Source organism: Thunnus maccoyii, chromosome 23 (assembly GCF_910596095.1).
Source record: "Thunnus maccoyii chromosome 23, fThuMac1.1, whole genome shotgun sequence".
Lineage (NCBI taxonomy): Eukaryota > Metazoa > Chordata > Actinopteri > Scombriformes > Scombridae > Thunnus > Thunnus maccoyii.
The window spans coordinates 8,519,196-8,540,024 of record NC_056555.1 but is presented as its reverse complement, the minus strand read 5'-3'; the positions used below and the strand labels follow the sequence as shown (position 1 = coordinate 8,540,024).

At 40.8% G+C, this 20,829-nt stretch overlaps 1 protein-coding gene across 3 annotated transcripts in view; it reads right to left on the bottom strand.

The window, feature by feature from the left end:
* Positions 1-1,925: 1,925 nt before the first annotated feature.
* The window catches only part of LOC121890469 (kinesin-like protein KIF21A), a 37,714-nt gene continuing 18,810 nt past the window's right edge, over positions 1,926-20,829 (bottom strand). For 2 of the 3 annotated variants that reach the window (XM_042402751.1, XM_042402752.1), the window contains 33 exons: positions 19,545-19,727; positions 18,884-19,033; positions 18,024-18,158; positions 17,753-17,917; positions 17,237-17,352; positions 16,026-16,221; positions 15,726-15,915; positions 15,199-15,262; positions 14,802-15,005; positions 13,513-13,570; positions 13,314-13,425; positions 12,976-13,164; positions 12,619-12,818; positions 12,386-12,493; positions 12,009-12,077; positions 11,751-11,896; positions 11,504-11,648; positions 11,121-11,315; positions 9,332-9,433; positions 8,562-8,727; positions 7,138-7,195; positions 5,971-6,025; positions 5,518-5,732; positions 5,152-5,325; positions 4,458-4,490; positions 4,099-4,235; positions 3,786-3,870; positions 3,584-3,673; positions 3,325-3,483; positions 3,087-3,204; positions 2,776-2,946; positions 2,399-2,598; positions 1,926-2,300 (listed from right to left, as the gene is read on the bottom strand). In XM_042402751.1, the coding sequence (XP_042258685.1) occupies positions 2,243-2,300; positions 2,399-2,598; positions 2,776-2,946; positions 3,087-3,204; positions 3,325-3,483; positions 3,584-3,673; positions 3,786-3,870; positions 4,099-4,235; positions 4,458-4,490; positions 5,152-5,325; positions 5,518-5,732; positions 5,971-6,025; positions 7,138-7,195; positions 8,562-8,727; positions 9,332-9,433; positions 11,121-11,315; positions 11,504-11,648; positions 11,751-11,896; positions 12,009-12,077; positions 12,386-12,493; positions 12,619-12,818; positions 12,976-13,164; positions 13,314-13,425; positions 13,513-13,570; positions 14,802-15,005; positions 15,199-15,262; positions 15,726-15,915; positions 16,026-16,221; positions 17,237-17,352; positions 17,753-17,917; positions 18,024-18,158; positions 18,884-19,033; positions 19,545-19,727 (4,446 nt within the window). In that variant the 3' untranslated portion in view covers positions 1,926-2,242. The remainder of the gene's footprint in view (positions 2,301-2,398; positions 2,599-2,775; positions 2,947-3,086; positions 3,205-3,324; positions 3,484-3,583; positions 3,674-3,785; positions 3,871-4,098; positions 4,236-4,457; positions 4,491-5,151; positions 5,326-5,517; positions 5,733-5,970; positions 6,026-7,137; positions 7,196-8,561; positions 8,728-9,331; positions 9,434-11,120; positions 11,316-11,503; positions 11,649-11,750; positions 11,897-12,008; positions 12,078-12,385; positions 12,494-12,618; positions 12,819-12,975; positions 13,165-13,313; positions 13,426-13,512; positions 13,571-14,801; positions 15,006-15,198; positions 15,263-15,725; positions 15,916-16,025; positions 16,222-17,236; positions 17,353-17,752; positions 17,918-18,023; positions 18,159-18,883; positions 19,034-19,544; positions 19,728-20,829) is intronic. The other variant, XM_042402753.1, reaches the window with a different exon arrangement.

The following is a 20,829-nucleotide window of genomic DNA, read 5'->3' as shown; positions in this document are numbered from 1 at the left end:
ATCTTTCAGGGGATACGTGCTTCAACAAAGTATGTATCTCATATGTCATGACTTAGGAATTAGAAGGTGCTTAATTGTTGCCATCAACATGAATGGTTTACATTCACATTTTTCAGAGAAAAATAGCTTTTGTCCAAAGAGTCACGTCCCTACATGGTAAAAATCCATATGAGGACATAAAATGACAGTTCTTCATCAATCCTCTCATTGAAGTGTTGAACTGCATGCTATAAGACGCCAGCAAAAGTTCCAGTTTTTAGTTCTTCAGTGATGCACGGTTACTAAAGGTCACAGAAAGCAAATACTGTGGGTAGTGGGTAACCTTTTCATGCGAGGAATCAAAATCTGGGAAGTGAGAAAATGTATGCTGCAGTTCTAAGAGATGTATGTCAGAGAAACCAGAGGAGAGCGTGCTGACGGGAAAGTAAAACCACTCATCAGAGGAAACTAAAACACCACTTAAGGCTACAGATGCTTTGAGGAAACCACCTGCACATCAACTACAGAATACTGAAACCAGGAACCCAGCTGCTGTATGTGACTACTGACAGCACATAATTGATGAAAAAAGAAAACAATGTTTACCTCGGTGTGAAATATCAAAGTTGTTATGAGTGTATGCAACACTGAGACAACTCTATTATTGGTTATTAATGTAACAGCTGTTCTACTTGGGTTTCTACAAGTTACAGTTTAACTACACTGTTTTTCTTGAAAAGGTCAGACAAGTACACTGCCATACAAAGACAAAAAGCAGTAACTACTGTATATATTTGCTCAGAAAGATCACTATTGACTTTTTGACATCTGTTTTATCATATAAAAAACATTATGTCAGAGAAAAGTGAACAAAACAACAAACAGGAGTTAGTGCACTCTAGCTAGTTAAGGCTAGCTAGTGAAAGCTAATTTTCCAACTCCACTATTTCCAATTGTTTCCTGTTATTAAAATCAAATAATCTGATGCTCTTAGTAATCTTAGTAATTAAGTTAGTAATACCAAATAAATAAGGCAGTAGCTATGACTGATAATAGAGAAAAAAAGGAACACTAGTTAATCCAGTTCTGCTAAAAGCTGACATGCTGCCTCAGTCTCTGAATCTAGAGGTGAAGTTACTTTAAAATCATATTTTTAAACTGTATTAAACTACATTTCCATTCATTAACTACTTCAGCCGTGCAAATGGACAAGAAAACTGAAAGAAAACATTCTGTTTGTAGATACTGAGCACTTTTTAAAAAAAATTATCTGTTACACAGTTTGCCAAAGTAGCCTTCAAACTTCTCCCATTTTTTTCACCTTCACTATTTCGGTAGTTACTGCTGTCTGCTTTTGCAAGGCAGTATGTTGGAAATCTGTTCAGCTTTGATACACATACTTTTATAATTTTGGTCAGCAGTTGATTTGATGAACACTGAAAACATTGACTGAAACACTGGAAAAAAGGAAATCCAGAAATTTGAAGTAGGACATTTGTAGGAACCCCGTCAAAGGAACACAGTATGTTTGATTTAGAGGCCTCTTTTGTTCCATGAAAGTGTTTGGCAGTAACAGCTGAAGAATAAGACCATACGCAGTTTCAGTAGTTATTTGGTCCTCGGTTACAGAGAGCACACATACCTGAAATAACCTGGAGAGCAATAGAAGAGACAAGAACACTGAGACACAGGACAGACTCACACTTTTTGCTGGTGAAGCAGAGATCTCCATGAGTAAGACTTGCGATAGTGTTGTCATGGTACACTGACCATTTCAGCAGTCTTAATTTTGATGTGCAACATTTGGTGCCAGCAAGTAAAAAGGGTTGCACCAAAATTGATTTTTCTTTCCCAGCAACTCCAACATAAATCACAATATGCACAGAATGTATCCATGTCATCTTGTGCTGGACTGAGGAGAGGAATGTTGAACGCACAGGAGAGACTCCAGGATCCATATTTTTACTTTCATTTTTATCATTGTCTCTTGCAGTTGTGAGAACAGCTGTCCACTGCAGCTGTTCTGTGGTCCTACTGGAGACTTATGAGACTCCACTGGGTTTGTGGTGATCCATCTTGACCTAAAATATCAGTAACTGCATTCAGCTTGAAAGACTGTGAAGTTACATTTAATTAGACTAAATTTGCCAGTTTCAGGTCCCAGACCCACTTTGGGTTCCCATACAAGATTTCACCAAGTTATAGGAGATGAATGTTTGGTTTTGATTGGGTGAAGGCCAGTAGATGATTCGTCAATGATTAGTCAGTGAACTCCATCTTCCAGAGATCCTTTGGCTTCCCAAATCTTCACAGTGCGGTCACTGTTAAAAACACACACACACACAGCAAAAGTTCACCAACAACAAGTCCTATTAATCAGTATCAAAAAAACATGCTAATTAACTTGTCTGGGACTTACTCAGAAGCGGTGAACAGTTGGCTGCTGTTGGTGGCCAGGCCGTTGATGGGACTGTCATGTCCCCGGACCTCGCCGAGGGGTGCTAGTGAGTCAGCATGCCAGAGGCGCAGCAGCCCTCCTCTGCACCCGCTCAGCAGCACCGGACAGCCTGGCACCACACCCAGAGCACTAACCCAATCTGCCTGGGCACTGACCGACTGCTAGAGGAAACAGAAGCCAACTGTCAGTGCAGGACACAAGATTAGTTTATTCTGTGTTCTCAATAAGTTTTCTCAGTTTATATTTTACATATAAATATTGAAATCTGGGGAAAAAAGCTTGAGCAATAACTGACAGTGGATCCCAAAAGCGTTTACTAATGACAGCTCCTGAACTACCTGTAGCAGCTGTTTACTGGCCAAGTCCCACTTCTTGATGTAGTAGTCTCTGGAGCCGCTGTAGAAAACGTCTCCGTGCACGGCCACAGACTCCACACTGTCCTGATGGGCAGGCTCAAATGTATGGCTGGAGCTGATGCTACCCTGAGCACCTTCTGCCACCTCAAACATCTGGAAACACAGACATGTTTTATATCTATGATACATCCATGATCTTTGATTCAATAATTGCGCACACCTCCCGAATAGAAATGCAATTTAATTCATGTGTGTACAGCTCTGTGTGTTTATGTGTGTGTGAAGTCTTTTACTTTAATATGGCGGTCTTTGGAGCCAGTGAGCACAATGTCCTGTCCACCACCCAACTTATCAACAGTCAGACACATGACAGGTCCCAAATGGCCAGTCAGCTTCCCCGTGGACGCAAACCTAAAGAGGAAAAAGACCAATAAACTCTTTTTTAACAAAGTTTTATTAATGAAATTAATTCTGCTCTGCCTCTGAGAAATAGTTTGTACCACTAAAACTCTAATCTGTGTGTGAACTTACTTGCGGAGGTCCCACATGCGCACAGCATTGCCAGCAGCAGCATATAGGAAGGAGCCAGAGGGGTTGAGTGCGATCTGGTTGATCTGACTCTCTCCTGGTGGGATGGATAAACTCCTGACTGATGAACAGGTGTCCCCTGAGCCCACCTGGCCTGACGACCTAGCGTACACAAAAATGTATAACAGATACCTATTAGGGGCATTATACTTACACAATGTTAAAGTACAAAGATGCTGGAAATAGGAGTGTGTGTACTTACGTGAGAGTGCGTATGCACTTGGCGGAATCTCGAATGTCCCAGACTTTGATGTAAGCAGTGGAAACTGTGAAGACGAGGCTGGAAGTGTATCTGAAATATAACAAAAACAGGGAAAACAATAATAATGAATTAAAAGAAGCATATCCAGATATTGTTATTACAGCTAAACCCTTCCACTATTTCTGCAACAGTATGCTAGTACCTGACTGAGACGACACTGCTGGGATGCTCTGCTAGAGACATGATCTCCTGACCTGTCACCAAGTTCCACACCTTACATGTTCGGTCTGAGACACACACACACACACACACACACACACACACACACACACACACACACACACACACACACACACACACACACACACACACAAACATACAGAAGTATGAACACACAGGTTAGAATATAGACAAAAAAACATTTTCAAAGCTAATGGTGAGGGTTAATAATGTATCTTTAAGGGCAGTAATTTCACTGAGTGCCATGATGCAACCTGAGTTACAAGCAATTTTACCTTTGGACCCTGTGAAGAGCAGATCATCAGTGGCGTCCACACAGAGAACTGGTTTGGTGTGGCCCTCGGCTACATAGACGCACTGAAATTTGGCCCCTCGGCTGTTCTTAGGGGTCGTCACAGGGTTGATCACACCTCTAGAATACACAAGAAACAATCAAAACTATACATAGTGAATTTGGTTTCCATTTACTAATCAGTTTGGTTACGCTGTGTAGAGTTAAAATAAAAGTTAAAATAAGATACAAATAAGAAGGTTGAGAATGGAGATAATGGAGAGTACATTTCAATTTGTATTAAGTAGCCCAAAAGAGACAAAATTAGACATTTTAAAAAATGTATAATGAGATGAGGATTACCTGTGGCCTTCAAATACAGGTGACTCCTCTAACCTGAAAAAGCAACACAAAATAACATCAAACAAAGAGGTCTAATATTGTAACATAGTTGAAAGTAATCAGTTGGGTCAAATTTTGAATTTAGGAAACAGAGCTAGCAGCTCTGCAAGGCTGTAGTTGAGCACGGCTGTGTTTGAGCTAAATTCTAACGTCAGTATACTAACATGCTCACGATGACAATGCTAACTTGCTGTTTAGGGAAGGTTTACCATGTTTACCATAAGTATAGCTAAAGCTGATGGAAATGTAATTAGTTTTGCAGGTATTTAAACCAAATAATTAGTTTATTTTTTTCATTTATACCAATAATTTAAACTTCTAGTAGATGAAAAGACAGGGAATCACCAAGTTATTACAGTTCATCCTGTGAGGGACATGAACCAAATTTCATGACAATCCATTCAAAACTTGTCATGTCAACTTCAGGGTGATGCGCCAGAGAAAATCAGAGGATCACCACAGCTGTTAGGATTCATCCTCTGAAGAACATGAATGTCTGTATGAAATTTCAAAGCATCCGATAGTATAGTAGTATAGTATAGTAGTCGAGATATCTCAGTCTGGGCTGACAGAGTGACTGACTTTGCCATGCTACGGGCATCACTGAAAACAAAGACCATTGCTGTTGAGCTGATTAATGCTACTTCTCACTTACATCGATTTGTAGTCACTGCCTTTAGTTTTCGTCTCTGCTGTGCTGACCGGAGGTGTGTGTGTGGGTGCTGGGATGTGTGTCGCTGTCGGTCCTTTCTCTTGCATCTTCCTTCGGGTGAGGGGTGAGCGTTCTAGCTGCCTCCTCTCAGTCCCTGTAGGTGACCTGGAACCAGAACTACAGCCAGTAGAAGTGTCAGGAGTCAGTTTGAACTGGTGCTAATCATAATATAGAAAGAAACTTGCTTAAAGACTAAAACTCCCAATATTTTATATCAACTAAATTATGACATGATGAACTATCCATCATTTCAAAAGAGAACACTGAGATACTTGTCTACCACAGAGAAATGGGGCCTTTAATACTTACATGCCAGCTGGCCTGGCAGACAGTGCAGATGGGGAAACAGTTTGTTCGCGGTCAGGGGTTTGACCAGCCGTATGACCCTGCATGTCTGCCAGGCCTTCCAGGCGCTCTGTGAGGGGGAGCAAAGGGGCCGAAAAGTCTCCAGTGGGGGATTCACAGGATGGATCCCCGCTGCCGGCGTAAAGCAGCTCCATCTGGGTGGTGGTCCGCCTGCGAGCCTAAAGGGACCAGAAATGCTGTCTCACTAATCAGCACACTCGCAAGTCAACAAACCACTTACTAACTATTCCAAAGCCTAACAATAACTATTGTGGAGTATAGTTTAAAAAGTTGCTGTTACATATGTATTGAAAAACTTTTACCACTAGTGAAACATGGAAACATGTCAGTAACAAAAGTGTGACACAGTAGATATCTTATTTATAATATGTCACATTGTGATGCACAGTACATTACCTTACTTCTTGGTCTGGATTCACCACATAACTTCATTAGATCTGATGCCAGTGTGCTGAAACACAGTTAGAGAAGCTTGTTCAGACATGCCAAGTGTAACAGTTGTAATCAGGTGAAACAAAAGACTGCTGCTGCCTGAAATGTCGATCTACTGAGAATGACATTAATCAGTTGTTTTATGGTTGTATTTAATTAAATCTGAGAGGGTTTTTTTCTTCTGTATTACTTAACTATTTCTGTAGTAAACCATAATCCTGAACTTCACTGGCCAATGTTGTCATAATCCATTATTTGTCATTTTTCAAGCAAAAGCGCCAATGCCAATATGTTCTGGTTCAAGGCTCTCAAATGTATGAATTTGTTTTTCTTCTCTTTTCTCGGTCTTACATTACTGTAAATGGAGTATTTTGAACAAAATAATACATTTGATAACATCGCTTTGGACTCCAGGACATTGTGGTGGGCATTTTTAAAGTTTTTTTCATGTTTTATAGAGCAAATGATTAATCGATTAATAAAGACAATCATCGGCAGATTAATCGATAATGAAAATAATTGTGAGTTGCAGCCCTAACTATCCACTTCCACTATGTAATGAACTAAAATACACATGCAAGTTCTCTTAAAACCTCATGTTCCACTCACACAGGTGTTTTCACTTATGGCCTGATTAGACCTCCTCTCACTGTCTCACTCTCCTGTTAGTTTTGATGAACATGCTGGACAACTTTTATCAATTCATTTGTGCATGTTAATTTGCGACATCATATAATTTTGTCAAACCTCCACCTGAGCAGAGGTCTAATACGCTAGAATAACTGAAAACATCATAAAACCAAGGCCTTTGAAGGAAGCTTCACACTACTCCCTGGACTTAACAGGCTTTTTTTCCACAGCAGACACTCTGACTCATCATAGCAGGGAAAGCACAGGTGTGTCTAATAACATTAATGATGGCTTGTTCCAGTAAGTCAGGTCAGTGGATCAGCACGCACGAGACCAGGGCAGTGACACAGCTGAATGGAATACAGACTTAATTAGTGTTATTAATTACACCTGTGCTGTACCTGCTATAAAATGAAAAGGACTTGATTATTGTAAAAGTTTCAGAAAAAACTCGGAGTGTAATGAGTTTCTTATTGTATTGTACATTAAGGCTGTGTTTACCTGCCCTCTGTGGCTGGGCTGGGGGTGGACTCATCACTGCTGCTGTCATCTCCATTCTCTGCACCAAAAACACACACACACACACACACACACACACACACATTAACATTAACATTCTGTATATGTTTGACACTCACTTTGCAAAACGTATGTGCATTTTCCTTAAGGGCTTGTCTGTAAACACACATTTTCTAGAAATCATGTTATTTATTCATTTATGTTCATTTTTGAATTGCTTGCATAAGAAAAATCACACTCAGAAATATTACAGCACAATGATGATGATAGCTTTAACAGTTTAAAACAAATTGAGGGGTCACCAGGTTTAGTTTTAGATAAAGGGAGACAATAAGGGATCATTAGTTTAATGCAACTGAGAGCTACAGTGTCTGGGTATTTGTCCTGTGTGAACATAGAGAGAGAAAGGAAAAAAAAACACAAATATTGAACTACACGGATGTAGAAAGAAAACAAAGTTGAGGGAGACACACAAACTGCTGTGTACACAAGACTTAAGCTTTGAGTCGTGATGCAACTTGGATTTTGACTGCTGTTAAGTTTTAGTGACCAACAACCTGATAAAGTGGGACTGACTAGCAGGTGGGGTAACAAGGAAAACTTAACACAATACGTCATGCACATCATGGCAGAGTTACTGCAACTGGGTTAGTTTTTAAAAGGACTGGGGCTTGATGCACAATACAAGATTTCTTCAAATCCAAAGCAGTTTTTAATGCTTCAAATTCAGGAATCTAAAGGTAAGAGACTGAGCATAGCAACTAATCTTTTTTTTAAATCAGTTTTTATATATTATTTTTCATTTGCATGTCTAAATATAATTAAGAGGAGTTTTTCTAAGTGTCCAAAAAAGCAAAAACTCATTTGGTTTCCTGTTACATCACTTTGAAGATATTAAAATCTACTTCAAGGACCAAATGTTGACTTATGTTCTAAACTATTTATTTTGTAAAAAGTCAATTGTTCTTTTCAATCTTTTAGTTGAATTCCATAGTTTCCTTTAACTGGGTGTAAATCTGGTGGAAATCTTGAAGTGTGCATGTGCCACGCTCTCTCAAACACAGTCACATGACTATGAATCTCTTACTCACCTGGTGACAGGTAACCTAACTCTGAGTTCACACCAACAACAACAGAGAAAACAAACAGAAATCAAATCAAAATCAAACCCAAAGATGAGAAAAAGGGTTACTCTTTATTTTACAGGCTTATGAATATTTTGGAGTAAATTAACACATTCTGTCCAAACAACAACAGTCTTCTTTCTCAATTCTCCTTATTACCTACAAAAACTGAAGCCTGTAAAATAAAATGCAGCCATATGATGAGAGAAAAGATGATTGAAAAGGTGATTGTGATTGACATGCTTAGACCGGTATCCCCACTGGTTTGTCGACGTTTCCTACCTTGCAGAGCGCTGCCCAGCAGGGCGTCCAGCTCAGGGTTGATCTCAGCTTTCTCCTTCAGCATGTGGAACAGCAGCTGGTTCTGGGTAGCGCTGTTGATCTCCGTCTGCTTCAACCTGCCCTCCATCACCTTCAGCTGGGACTCCTTCTGAGCCGCCTGCAGACCCTGACAAGCCACCACCCAGCAGAAAGGTTAAAACCGGAGATGCAACTACTATACTGCTCTGTTAAACTGCCAATATTTAACACAGAGAGAGCTTTTTAAAACAGAAATAGGCAAACATAATGAAGGCTCTGTGTCTTTGCTGTAATTGCTTCCACTACTTCATTTGTTTTATCTGTCTTGTTCTTTGCTGCTGGGTTGAATGCATTTCCACACCGGACCAATTAGCTTTCATCAAATTATCTAATCTAATTTAAGCTTAATTTAATCAAGTTGTTCCATTTAAAGTCTGATTAAATTCAATCATATAAAGGAGCCATGGCCATGAAAGCAAGATTAAGATGAACAGAGAAAATGTGAACAAGTTGCAACTAACAATATTCATTTATTTCAAAGGGTATAAGTGTCAAATGAATCATAAAAAATGAAAGCTTTGTGTTATCTCACAGTTAATCTATGTTGGATAGAAATGTGTTGTCAAATTATGTTTAAGAGTTTATTAGTATGATTAAGTTGCATCATACAGAAACCTGACTTTACCTCTTGTCAGTGCGTGAATGCAAACAAAGACACACTAATAACATAAGTCAGTGAAGGTGGCAGGTACCTTATTGAGGGCCAGCGTCATGAAATGGTCCAGAAGGAAACGAGCCTCTGATAGATTACAGGAGCTGATCACCGCGGTAACATCCACTGTGTCTCCTTCCTCCTGTAGCAAAGAATAATAACACATTCATTCAAGTGGCATTGTAAGAGTCATAGGATAATGTATTTATAATATATCTTGTGTAATATTTAATTGAAGTGTATGTTGAAGCCCCTATATGTTGATTTTTTTTTATTTATTATGGCATCTTTAAAATTACTTTAATGTTAGCCTAAATGACATCAGTTAGCTTAGCGTCATCAGATATTTTCTTCTTCTCATTCTAAACTGTATAATATTAACTCTACAACGCACATATTTTTACATGTTTGCAGAGTCATACTTACATTTATAAAGGGTTTTGAGTCAAGTTTAATATAATATTTGGGCTCAAAAATTTTTTTTTATGAAGTTTGTGATGCTACAGTGACTTCCTGCAAATGTTTCTCTGATTTACACACGACTTAAGTCTTAACTAGCTAACACATTCCTCAAATTTTAATGCAACTCAATTTAATATCTCACTAGTGTGAAACTAGCCAGAAGTTACTAAAATTGAAGAAACACTTAATCAGAATTTAACAAGGTTGTGTCTAGATGGTAACCCTAGATTTGTGAAACTCTAGCGAGCCACTTCAAAATAGTCTTGCTGTTTTATGATAGGTCTGGTTAGGTTTAGGCACAAAAAACACTTGGTTAGGGTTAGAGAAAGATCATGGTTTGGGTTAAAATGATCACTTGATACGTGGTGTGGGTTCAAGTTACTACTTCCTACAAATCTTATGATAGTTTGCAAATCCAGGGTTACCATCCAGACACAAACATTTAACAGATTTAGCTGGTGCATTTGACATCTGCAACTGAATCCTAAGCCCCACCTGTTCCAACAGCATTTAACAGAATTTAAACATGCTTTTTGAACATGTTTTGCATGTATGTGTAGGTGTTTGTGCAACAGGGACTGCACACACAGGTATTCAACATTAATCACATATAAACCCACACAATATTAGTGCAGTGCACCCACTGCTACCTCAGTTTAGTACTGATGACAACACCCACAGGATTTTGGAGCCACTTTGACAAACAGGCATCTGATACAAGCAACTACAGTAATTTTCTGCCACTCTCACACTTTCTGGCACAGTTTTTTTCCCTTCAAATTTGCTCATTGTTTAAGTTCAATAATAGTTAATTAAAAACTATTTATGGAGCACCACAAAAGGCTGACAGAGTGAATGTGCCATATGAACCTATAAGGCTATGCAGAGCAAATGTTCAAATAACACATAAAGTGACATTTATGAACTTCTACTCATTCTACATTGTTAAGCTGAGCTAAACTCTTGTCAGCATTAATGGGCAGCACTGTCAGTAATTGTTTTATTAAGTCACTGTTCTTCTGACAAATAAGCACTTAATACTTGTTTGTCAGAGTGCAGTTCAAAATGCTCTGGGAGCTGTCAGTGGTGCTTAACTGTGCAATTATTTCCCTATTGTTCACTTGACAGTCCAGTACAGGCCCAAACTAGCTAATGAGGTAGTGTTCTCTATGTTATCAATTAAGTGTCTGTATAAATGCACATCTACTGTCTTAATTCCAACTAAGTAAACACTTACTACAATACTAAAAAAAGTGCTCTGTGAATATTACAATGACCATACTAACTGTAAAAACCCTTGCTTTCATACCTAGCTTAACATAATTTATTATGAGTAATTAGATTCCTGAGATTCCCCACCGCCTCACCTTGGCCTCCTCCATCTGCATGATGTTGGCCTGGCAGTCTGCGATGCTGTCATTGATGTAGTCGATGTTGGCGCTCAGAGACTCTAGCTCCTCGTTAAGGGAGGCCAGTGAGCGGTCGGCGTCCGCCCCCTCCACTGCCATCTTTTCTCTCTTCCTGGAAACTCGCTCCCTCCGCCTGGTCAGCTCCTCCCTTTGCTGGGGAGGAGAAAGAGGGAGGAAAGGAAAGAAGAATGAAAATGTGGACATCAAAAGTTTGAATGCAATCTCTTGATTATATAAACTATTTGAATAGGTTCCCCTCATATTTCTAAAGCTTTCATCTGGCATTGTCTATTTCTTTTCCAAGGTTCACCTTGACATCATTCTGTACCATGACCTGTTACCTTCAGCAGTCGGTTCATATCCGTCTCCATGTTAGAGATGGTCATCCTCTGCATGATGATGTCAGTGATGCGTCTCTCCAGTGACTGCCATTTGGTCCTGGCTGTCCGGTTGAGGTAGATGCTTCCCATCCGCACTGGAGAACTCCTGAGGAGAGAGACTGCTGCTTTAGGACTCTTCAAACAAACACTCCTTTGTAAAATACACAGCACCGCACAAATGTACTGTACACAGGCTTAGATGCTGCACCTGGCTCCATTGGAGTGGGACGCCCCAGCGGACTGCAGCCTTCCTGGGGCGGCTCGATGCGACTGCTCCTGAAGAGGTTCAGGTAAGCTCACCTTCCTGGTCGTCTTGCCAGACACAGGCCTCACCTGCCGCCTAAGCGCTGTCACCTGATACAGTTCACAAAACAGGACATTAGAGTGGAAGCAGGATAATAAACAAATTAAAAACCCAACATTATTGTTTACCCTTCCCTCTTCTATGTGTCAGCGTTTGTCTCACCTCTTCAGTCTTCCTGCGCAGGATCAATTCCTGTTGTCTCTTCTGAGCCTCCATCTGCTTCAGCTGGTGCTGTAAGAAGAGATGAATATTACGTAGAAACTGTCATGTACAGAGATGGATCCTAAAGCTGAAAAACTGAACTTTCAATTTGAGGAACAACATCATATATCGACATATACCTTTTATTTTCAGAAAGGCATTTTTCTTTTCACTATCTCAATTTTTTTTTTGACACAATGTCATACCAGCCTAAAAAGTTTAGGTGGGTTTATCCTCTCTTACGTCTCTGTTTATCTATAAAATAAACACTAAAAAATAGAAGTACTATGATAAATAATATATAAAACAATAGAAAAAAACTCTGCCGTCCATCTCACCTCAGCTCTGCGCTGGTCTTTCTTCAGAGAGGCGATCTCTCGGTTCCTCCTGCACTCTGTGGCTCTGTTGCGTTCCTGCTGCTCCTTCATCTGACGCATCAGCACCACCTGGTGGACAAACACAGAATAGCAGTGCTGCAACAAGACCACTCTGCCTTATATGCCAAGCACGAACAGCACATACAGAAAAATAAAAAATACATTGCATATTATATTTCATTTCTGTTCTCTACCTTGGTCTTCTTCATCTCGGTCACGTCCTGCTGGAGTTTCTTGAGCTGTTTCTCGTACTGGGACTGGTTCTTCAGCAGGCGGGCATGCTCCTTCTGAGCTGACTGGAGCTTCTGCAGCTCTTTGTTCATGGAGCTCAGCTTCCTCTCATACTCTGCTTTAATCTTCTTTGCCTTCTCCTCTGTACATGTCTCCACTGAACCTGGAGAGCCGCAAGAAAAGGAGGAAAGACAAGCTTTAGAGTTTGTTTTTGTTTTTTCAGAAGGAACCAGATTCACTGAAAATTAGCTGTGGACTTTTAATTTCAAATGAACATTCAAAGCAATGATTAAGGTGATCTTTTTGCATGTGCCTCTTACCCATATTGTGCAACACCTTGTCCCTCTCTAGCTGTGTGTCTCTGATCTTGTTTTGCAGCATCGACAGCTTCTGTTCGTACTGCTGTTTGAGAGTGTGCAGACGCCGCTGGCTGTTCTCCAGCTCGTCTATCAGCTTCTGCTTGATGGCGATCTCACAGGTGATGTTTGCCAGGTCGGCCTGCACATTTTCTGCACTCGCCCACACAAACACACAAATTAGATCTTACTGCCTCCTCCATTTTATTACCAACTTTGTCTCATAGCAAATTGAATGTATAAATTCTGTTATTGTCCAGAAACTGCAGCAATATATACTGATTCTGTCTCACGACTTTTACCTTTCTCCTCCAGTTCTTCGGAGTCAGACTCCTCAGACGTGTCTTCTCCCGCCATGTCAAAGTCCTCCTCCTCCCCATCAGGATCCTCGCCTTCTTCGTGGTCGCTGCCCTCCTGGTGATGCAGAAGCACATACAGGGAGAAGACGATAAAAATACACACCTGGTAATTTGTGATGAACATCTTTGATTGTCCACCTACCACGTCTGCTTCCTCGGTGCCTCGCTCCTGGTCATTATCCGGGACTTCTTTGACAACACTGAAGACAGAAAACAGCATTAGCCAGCTACAGATCAAGGGTTCTTTTTCTGTAAGTCAGATTTGGAATCAATTTAAATTAGAACAAGGATGGGTAAAGGGCACATGCAAATGATAACACACTTCATCGAGCAGATGTGGAATCGTGTTAGTGAATGATTTCACTGTAATTGCACAGGAGGCAACATTAATGATACACAGGAAAAGACAAAAATAGTTATCACACAGTTCCACAGTGCAAGTTATTTGCTGAACAAATACTACTAGACTATGGACTTGAAAACTGGATTTTTTTAACAGCATCCTTGTTATTTCTTGAACCGAATCATATATTCAGTTTTTGAGACACTAACTAGAATGAGATCTGATCAGCATCTTGCAGTGTGCAGTGAAGACTAAGAACAAAGGATTAAGAGGAAGCTGTAAGAGTGGGTTAAGAGAGCTGCTTCCCTCCAGGAGTGTAAACCACCTGTAGGTGCAGAAGATGTTAGAGGTTAGTTACTTTGGGAACTTAGAAAAGGAGATTTGGGTTAAGACCTAGGTCAACAATCAACTGAAATCCTTTCAATGACTTGGCGCATTTCAAAATGAGCACAAAAGAATCAGTTTGTGTATTTGACCCGATCCCAGATGGGACGTAGCAAACCTGGCGTGTTCAACCTCTTGGTGATTCTCTTCGTATCGCCTCAGCCTTCAGAGAGGAGGACGGGGAATGGGGATGGGGATGGGGATGAGGATGGTGAGGAGGAGGAGGCAGAAGTGGCAGACAGGCCGCAGAATTCGGGGCAAGTGAGGGAAGTTAGCAAGAGGAAGAGAGAATGAGAAAGAGCAGCAAGAAAGACCAGGTGAGTGCAGAGACTCTCACAAACACAATGTGCTCAAATGATGTATCCTGGTTATGGAGATGTAGATGATAAAGATGCTCAGGTGAACTGAACAAACACTCACATAAAAGGATAAACGATCATTGTGCTACAGCATGCCAGAGCTTGTCAGACAACCATTATGATTAATAGCTGTCACCTTCGTCTTGTCTAAAATCAGCTTATACTCCATTAAATAAACATCAAGGTGTATACTGCTAATGCAGCGAGCCAAGAGATAATTACCCACAACACTCCAAGCCAGAAGCCCTCGCTGTGGCAACAGATAAACATCTAGACCCTCCCTTTTCAGTTTTCTCCACAAAGCTCCTGACAGTTCAAAGCTCCAATCCCCACACTGCCGCATACCTCTTTTTCTTCTTCTTTTCCTTCTTCTTGAGTTTCTGTAGATCCCTCTTGGCCATCTCGATGACGTCGCTGGCCTCCTTCTCGGGTGCCAGGAGGGAGGTGGAGAAGGAGCCGGGGCCGCCATACAGCGAGGAGCGAGTGGAAGCCCGAGAGAGGCTCTTCCTGAGGTTCTCGTTCATAGCCTCACTCTCAAGAAGTTTGGCTCTGAGGGAGGGAAAAAGTTACGCTCAAGTGTTATTGCTGTCAGAAAACATTGGCAAGATTTTTACAGTACTATCAAGCTACACATAGTTTGGGTTTCCTATCATATATAAGTAGTAAAACATAAGTCAGTGGTCACAGTACATGGCTTAAGAAAAACTATGATAAAAAGAAAAAAATTGGGGTCATTACATACCTGAGCTCCTCGATTTCTTTGATGTAGTTCTGAATCATGTTCCCAATCTCTTCATTGCCTTCACCTACAAGCAGAGGCAGCAATTTTCAGCTTTTACATGGACTCATAGCCTCAGTTTACTTTGAGATGTAATTAGATTGTTGCTACACACATCACAGTTCTTCTGTATTACCCACTTTAAAAACATAATATAGTAATATAGATTTTCCTGCCAAGTGTACTGCCGATGTGAAACTACTATTTTCCAATTTTTTCTACTTAAAACTGTTTTCTTCAGGTTAATCAATAAGTGAATACAATAAAACAATAACATTTAAAAAAAGAAAGTAACTTGACGACAGATTTAACAAGAGTCAAAACAGAATGAAAATGCTATCATACATAAATGTTAGATAATATCATATCTAAAATCATATATAGTACAAACACACATTTTTTATTTGACACATTCGCTTTATGATTTCTGACTTTGTCAGTTCCCACTATGCTAAGCTAACTGACTCAGACAGTCCTGTCGCAGTGCCCACCTGCTTTGGCGAGGGCCTGGTTGGCATGGTCACTGAGGATCTGTGTGAGTCTGCTTCTCTGGGCGTCGATGGTCTCCTGCATGGCCTTCACCCTCACCCTCAGATTATTGTTCTCAGTCTGTAACATGGAGTTCTCATGGACCAAGTCATTGATGCCCTCCATGCCATCTTCACCAACCATACGCTTACCCTGGGCATCAGAGAGGACAATAAAAATCATGGTATAATAGTATCTGTCTACTCATATCTTCTACAGTACATTTTCTCGTCTTCCTCCCTCCGTTCCTCCTGTCTTCTCACCGTCTTGTACTCCATCAGCTCCATCTGCAGTCGTGCTATCTCTGTCCTCAGGGCGCTGATCTGCTGGCTGGCTCGGTCCTGGTTCACCATCACCTTGTTCTTGATGTTTCGGGCGCGGTTGGCGTACTTCAGGGTGTTCAGGGTCTCCATGAAGTCCCGGTCTGACGGGCTGATACAGGCGATCATCACTGTTTGACTGAATACAAAAAGAAACAAGGATTTCATTATTCTAAGGTCATGTTAGGTCATAATGTGTGTGATAAAAGTAAATCAAATGATGGTACATTGGTGCTTTTATTTTGGGACTGCTCATTAATTCACCTGATTTGGTCAATAATTTTTTTCTGGGGTTTACCACAGGACTCTCTCTCCTGATAGGGACTTGGCTCTCTTTGGGTGCTTAGAGGGCTCAGAACTCTCCCTTCACACATACAAACAGCTCTACTGATGGGCATGGTGCCAGCTAAAAAACTTATTCTCAAAGACTGGACGACACAACTCCACCGTGCCTCAGAAACTGGTTGCATGAACTTGTTTTGGTTATCCACATGGAGACACTGCAATATCTGCAATATCTGGAGTCAGTTTGACTATATTTGTATCTATGTATAGATTGGGTTTTTTTCTTATTTTTGTTTTGTATAATCTTATTTCTTGATGGGTTGTAATTAACAGTTGCATGTGGATGATATGTACTGTTATGATGTTTTGTGTTCTGGATACGTGGTTACTGTCAGTTGCTTCTGTCCCTCTCCTCTGGTGTGTGTTTGAGCGCATGTGTGTGTATGTTTAGGTCGGGTTTTGGGTTCTTTGGTTTTTCTTTGGTTTATATGTCTGTATGAAATATATGTCAAAATATACTATGTAAAAATAATACTCAAAAAAAAAACCCCAAAGGAAACAAGGTTAGCCTAAGCAGATTTAATGTATATATTAGGCTGGGTCAAGCCAATGAATATCTGCTTGTTGCTTGGGTTACAGTAGGATTCAAAGGCAGCTTAAAGATAATTTGGGTAAGGGTTAGAGAATGGTGTCGCCTGTCAGAGTGCTTAGTGGATTTATGACGGCACAGCCCGATACCCACTGCTGATAGGTCAAAACATAATTTACATCTTTGGAAGCATCAAAACACATGAGTAGTAGACCATTTTCAAAGATCCATATCAATATTTGCATTCTGTGTTTAATATGTAAGATTCAGCCCCACAGACCTGTTGCCACCTAGTGAGTCCTGCAACAGCCGGGTCAGTTTGGAGTCTCTGTAAGGCACATGAGTGGAGCGCTTACTCCTGTCTCCCAGAGCACTGATGACGTTTCCCAGAGCAAGCTGAGGTAAGAGAAGAGGGAGACACAAAGGGGAAGAAGAAGTAGATAAAATTTTGCAAAATTAGCAAGCTGAAATACTGAATAAGCAATGCTAAATTTGTGCTTGAGTAAAGCTCTAAATAAAGGCACATTAATGCAAAAAATAAAGTGTGCGATTCATGTTCTGGACACATGGGGGCTCTCTTACTCTGTAAAATCTCGAGACACTGGTGAACGTTTATATGTGTGCAAATGAAGAATGTCAAGTTGATGCTTGATCATCACCCCAATAAAGAAAAACAAAATTTTCTTGTAGGTAATGTAGCAAAAGCTTATTTCTCTAACATGACTATGACTGACGACTGCACTGTAGAGTGTAATATAAAATGTCTACTGTACAACACAACTCTCAGCTTCCTCACCAGCCCACAGTTGATGGAGATGCCCTCTTTCGCTCTGTCACCTGTAGCCCCAGTTCTCTTCAGTCTCTCTGAACCAGCAAGGTCCACAAAGTGGAATTTGGCTGTCAGTGTCTCAAACTCATTAATCTCTGAGTTGTTAGCTAGACGGTTGTCTGTTACGTTATCCTGAAAGTGAAAGAACAGAGCAGAATAACTGTATGAGTGAGTAAAAATAGATTGCCAGGGCAACTTGCCATAAGAACTAAATGATCACATAAATTACAGTACATACATTGTTATCAGGTGAGCAGACTCGAACTTGGCACAGGTGGATGGTGAAGATGGCGTGGGAACGTGAACTCTGGACGTTCATCTGGGTGCTGGCAGTGGTTCGAGACAGAGCGCCAAGCTTCAGACACTGAATCATCTGTTAGAAGAAAGACGGAGGGTAGAAGGAAATGACAACAAAATATGTCTTCTAACATCACAGGTATCTTTGAATGAAGATCATACCTAAACAAAAAACCCATGAAGATGATATTAAAGGATTAGTCTGGCGATATTCTATATTTTTCTTATTGTCAACAAATACCTTGAAAAGAACAAAGCCAACAATGAATCGATCCTAACAAGTACTCTGTGTATCCAAAGAAAGAAATATCTAAGTCTTATGTGCTTTAGAGCTCCATTGTTCTCAAAAAACTATTAGCACATAACACATCAATGATCCACACTGTTGCACTAGGTGATATGTTCCTTCATTATGACCAACATGGGCACTGTAGTTTACTTTGGGTCAACCACAAATACATTGTTCTGCTGCCCTAACTACTCATTAGTCCCCAGCAAATGCACTAATTACTCCTGTTTGAGTCATGTTTGATAAAAACTACAGCACCATTTTTTTTATCCAACCTTTGAAAGTGGAAGTATTTACTTGTAACCCATTTATAAGGACATATATCTTTGTTCGGAATGAATGAGCTTTGGAATGAGTGCAAAAAGGGTAGCGAAGAAAAAGCTTATCTTTTAATACAGAACCTCTTACACACAGAGAACCAGTTCATCATACAACAATGACTGGTTCAGATCAAATACTGGACTGGACTGGACAAAAACTGCTTTCTGGACGTGTTGGGATGCAAGGCTGACCTCTGCAGCAGAGGTGACGGTGCGAGTGGTGACCCCCACGGTGTAGATGCCTCCATTGGCATCCTCGTGGATTTTGATGTTGGATTTCTGTTTCCTGGCCTCGATGTCTCGCGTCGAGTCGAACAAGTCCAGCACCTCCTCGTTGTACAGCTGGAAGAAAAACAGGAGCGGATTAAAATATGATAAACAGATAATGTAGATTATTGTGTGAATAGTCTATAAATATTACATCATCAGCATTGTCATTTGCTACACTTCCCTCCCTCTCTTACCAGCTTCATCTTTCATTTTCAGCTGCTTCCTCACCAGCTGTTAGCAGCCACTTGTTGGCAGTTAAAAATAAAGCCAGGAGCTGACCACAGAGACAGACTAATGACAGTTTAATGGCTGTCGGGTCATCTGGCCGCTTTAACAACCGAAAACCCCTGCACTCTTTGCTGACCTTTGACTTCTTGCTGTCTGCATGTTCTGCTATGTCTAACTAATGGACCTTAAGTGGATTTTTAGAGGTTAGACTGAGTGCGGATAAATGTTCCTTAATTTGAAGCAATAACCCAAAGAAAAAAGAAAACACTGGATAATCTCTTGGTTTAAATCCTGTGAAAATGTCTAACTTTGGTGTGCTTTGTGTGTGTGAGTTTTTATTTGTGTGTTTTTGCACCTCTAGGAACTGAGCGTTGATCTTGAACTCAGGAACAGGCCTGCCCTGCTCAGTGGCAGCCTGTCTGCGCTCCTCGATCCCTCGGAACAGGTGGTTGACGGCCCGGGGAATGATACCCAGCTCGTCCTCACCGATGCTGACGTCGAAGCCAGTTCCCATGGTGTAGGTCTTCCCCGAACCTGTCTGGACATGGGGAGAAGACAAAGTCATCAGTTATTTTATCAAAAGGGAACAGAGTCGATATTTCTTGTTTCTGTACTGTTTTGTACCCAGATTTGGGGGATTTAGGGAATTTGGGATGAATATTGATGTCAAATAAGAAGGAAAAATCAAAGTCTCTGGGGTTCGGGGGTAGAAAAGGGATAGGGGTGCAGCTCTGAGTAGTTTCTCTAACATAGGGGGGGTCAGAGGGGATGGGGTGGTCGCTGTGGTGACAAAAAAGGAATGCAACATCGGGCTCAAATTCACACGTCACCCCTCTCCTCCCTGCTGGAACGCCTGAAAGAGACGCTGACAGGAGTGTGTGTATCTGTGTGTGTGTGGTGATAGATGAGTTCAGTGTGTGTGTGTGTGTGTGCAACAGACAGTGTGTGTTTGTTTCATTCTATGACACTACACCTGTGTGAACAGCTAGTTTGCGCATGTATTTCTATGTGTGTGTGCATGTGTGTGTGTGTGTGTGTGTGTGGCCTCCGCTGTGGCCTGTGAAAGGCTCTTTGACAGGAATACAACAGCCGTAGGAACAATGCGAAGAGAGAATAATGAACAGAAAGAAGAGGAGTGGAGGGAAAGATTAAGAGGAGGGAAAGTTTAACTGCCTTCGTTCAACTACAGAGCATCTGCAGCAGCAGGAGATGCTGTATGAGGGAGAAATGAAAGGCCGAACACAGCATAACCTTGCTCTCTTTCTCTCACTCTGAATGTACATTTCCATTCACTTGTTCTATGTGCATTTTGTTCCTGAAAGATTTTTTTTTTTAAATTGGTTTTAACATTGTGGCAGCTGCTTTTTCTTCTTCTATTGTAGACAAAGCTTTTCATTTCATGCTGCCACTTTCCCATGCCCAAGAGCAGAAGAGTTTTCTTCCAACTGAGAAAAAGCAGGAGTCACATATCTTACTTGTATGGCTAACAGTCATTTATGACATTTGTTGAATTATGGGAGGTTTTTTTGTATCAACATGACTTAATGTGCCATTTATTATAATATTTGTCCAGTTATTTGAATGGAATTATAAAAAATACCCCAAAGAACAACTACATGGGCCTATAAATTCAAGGTACA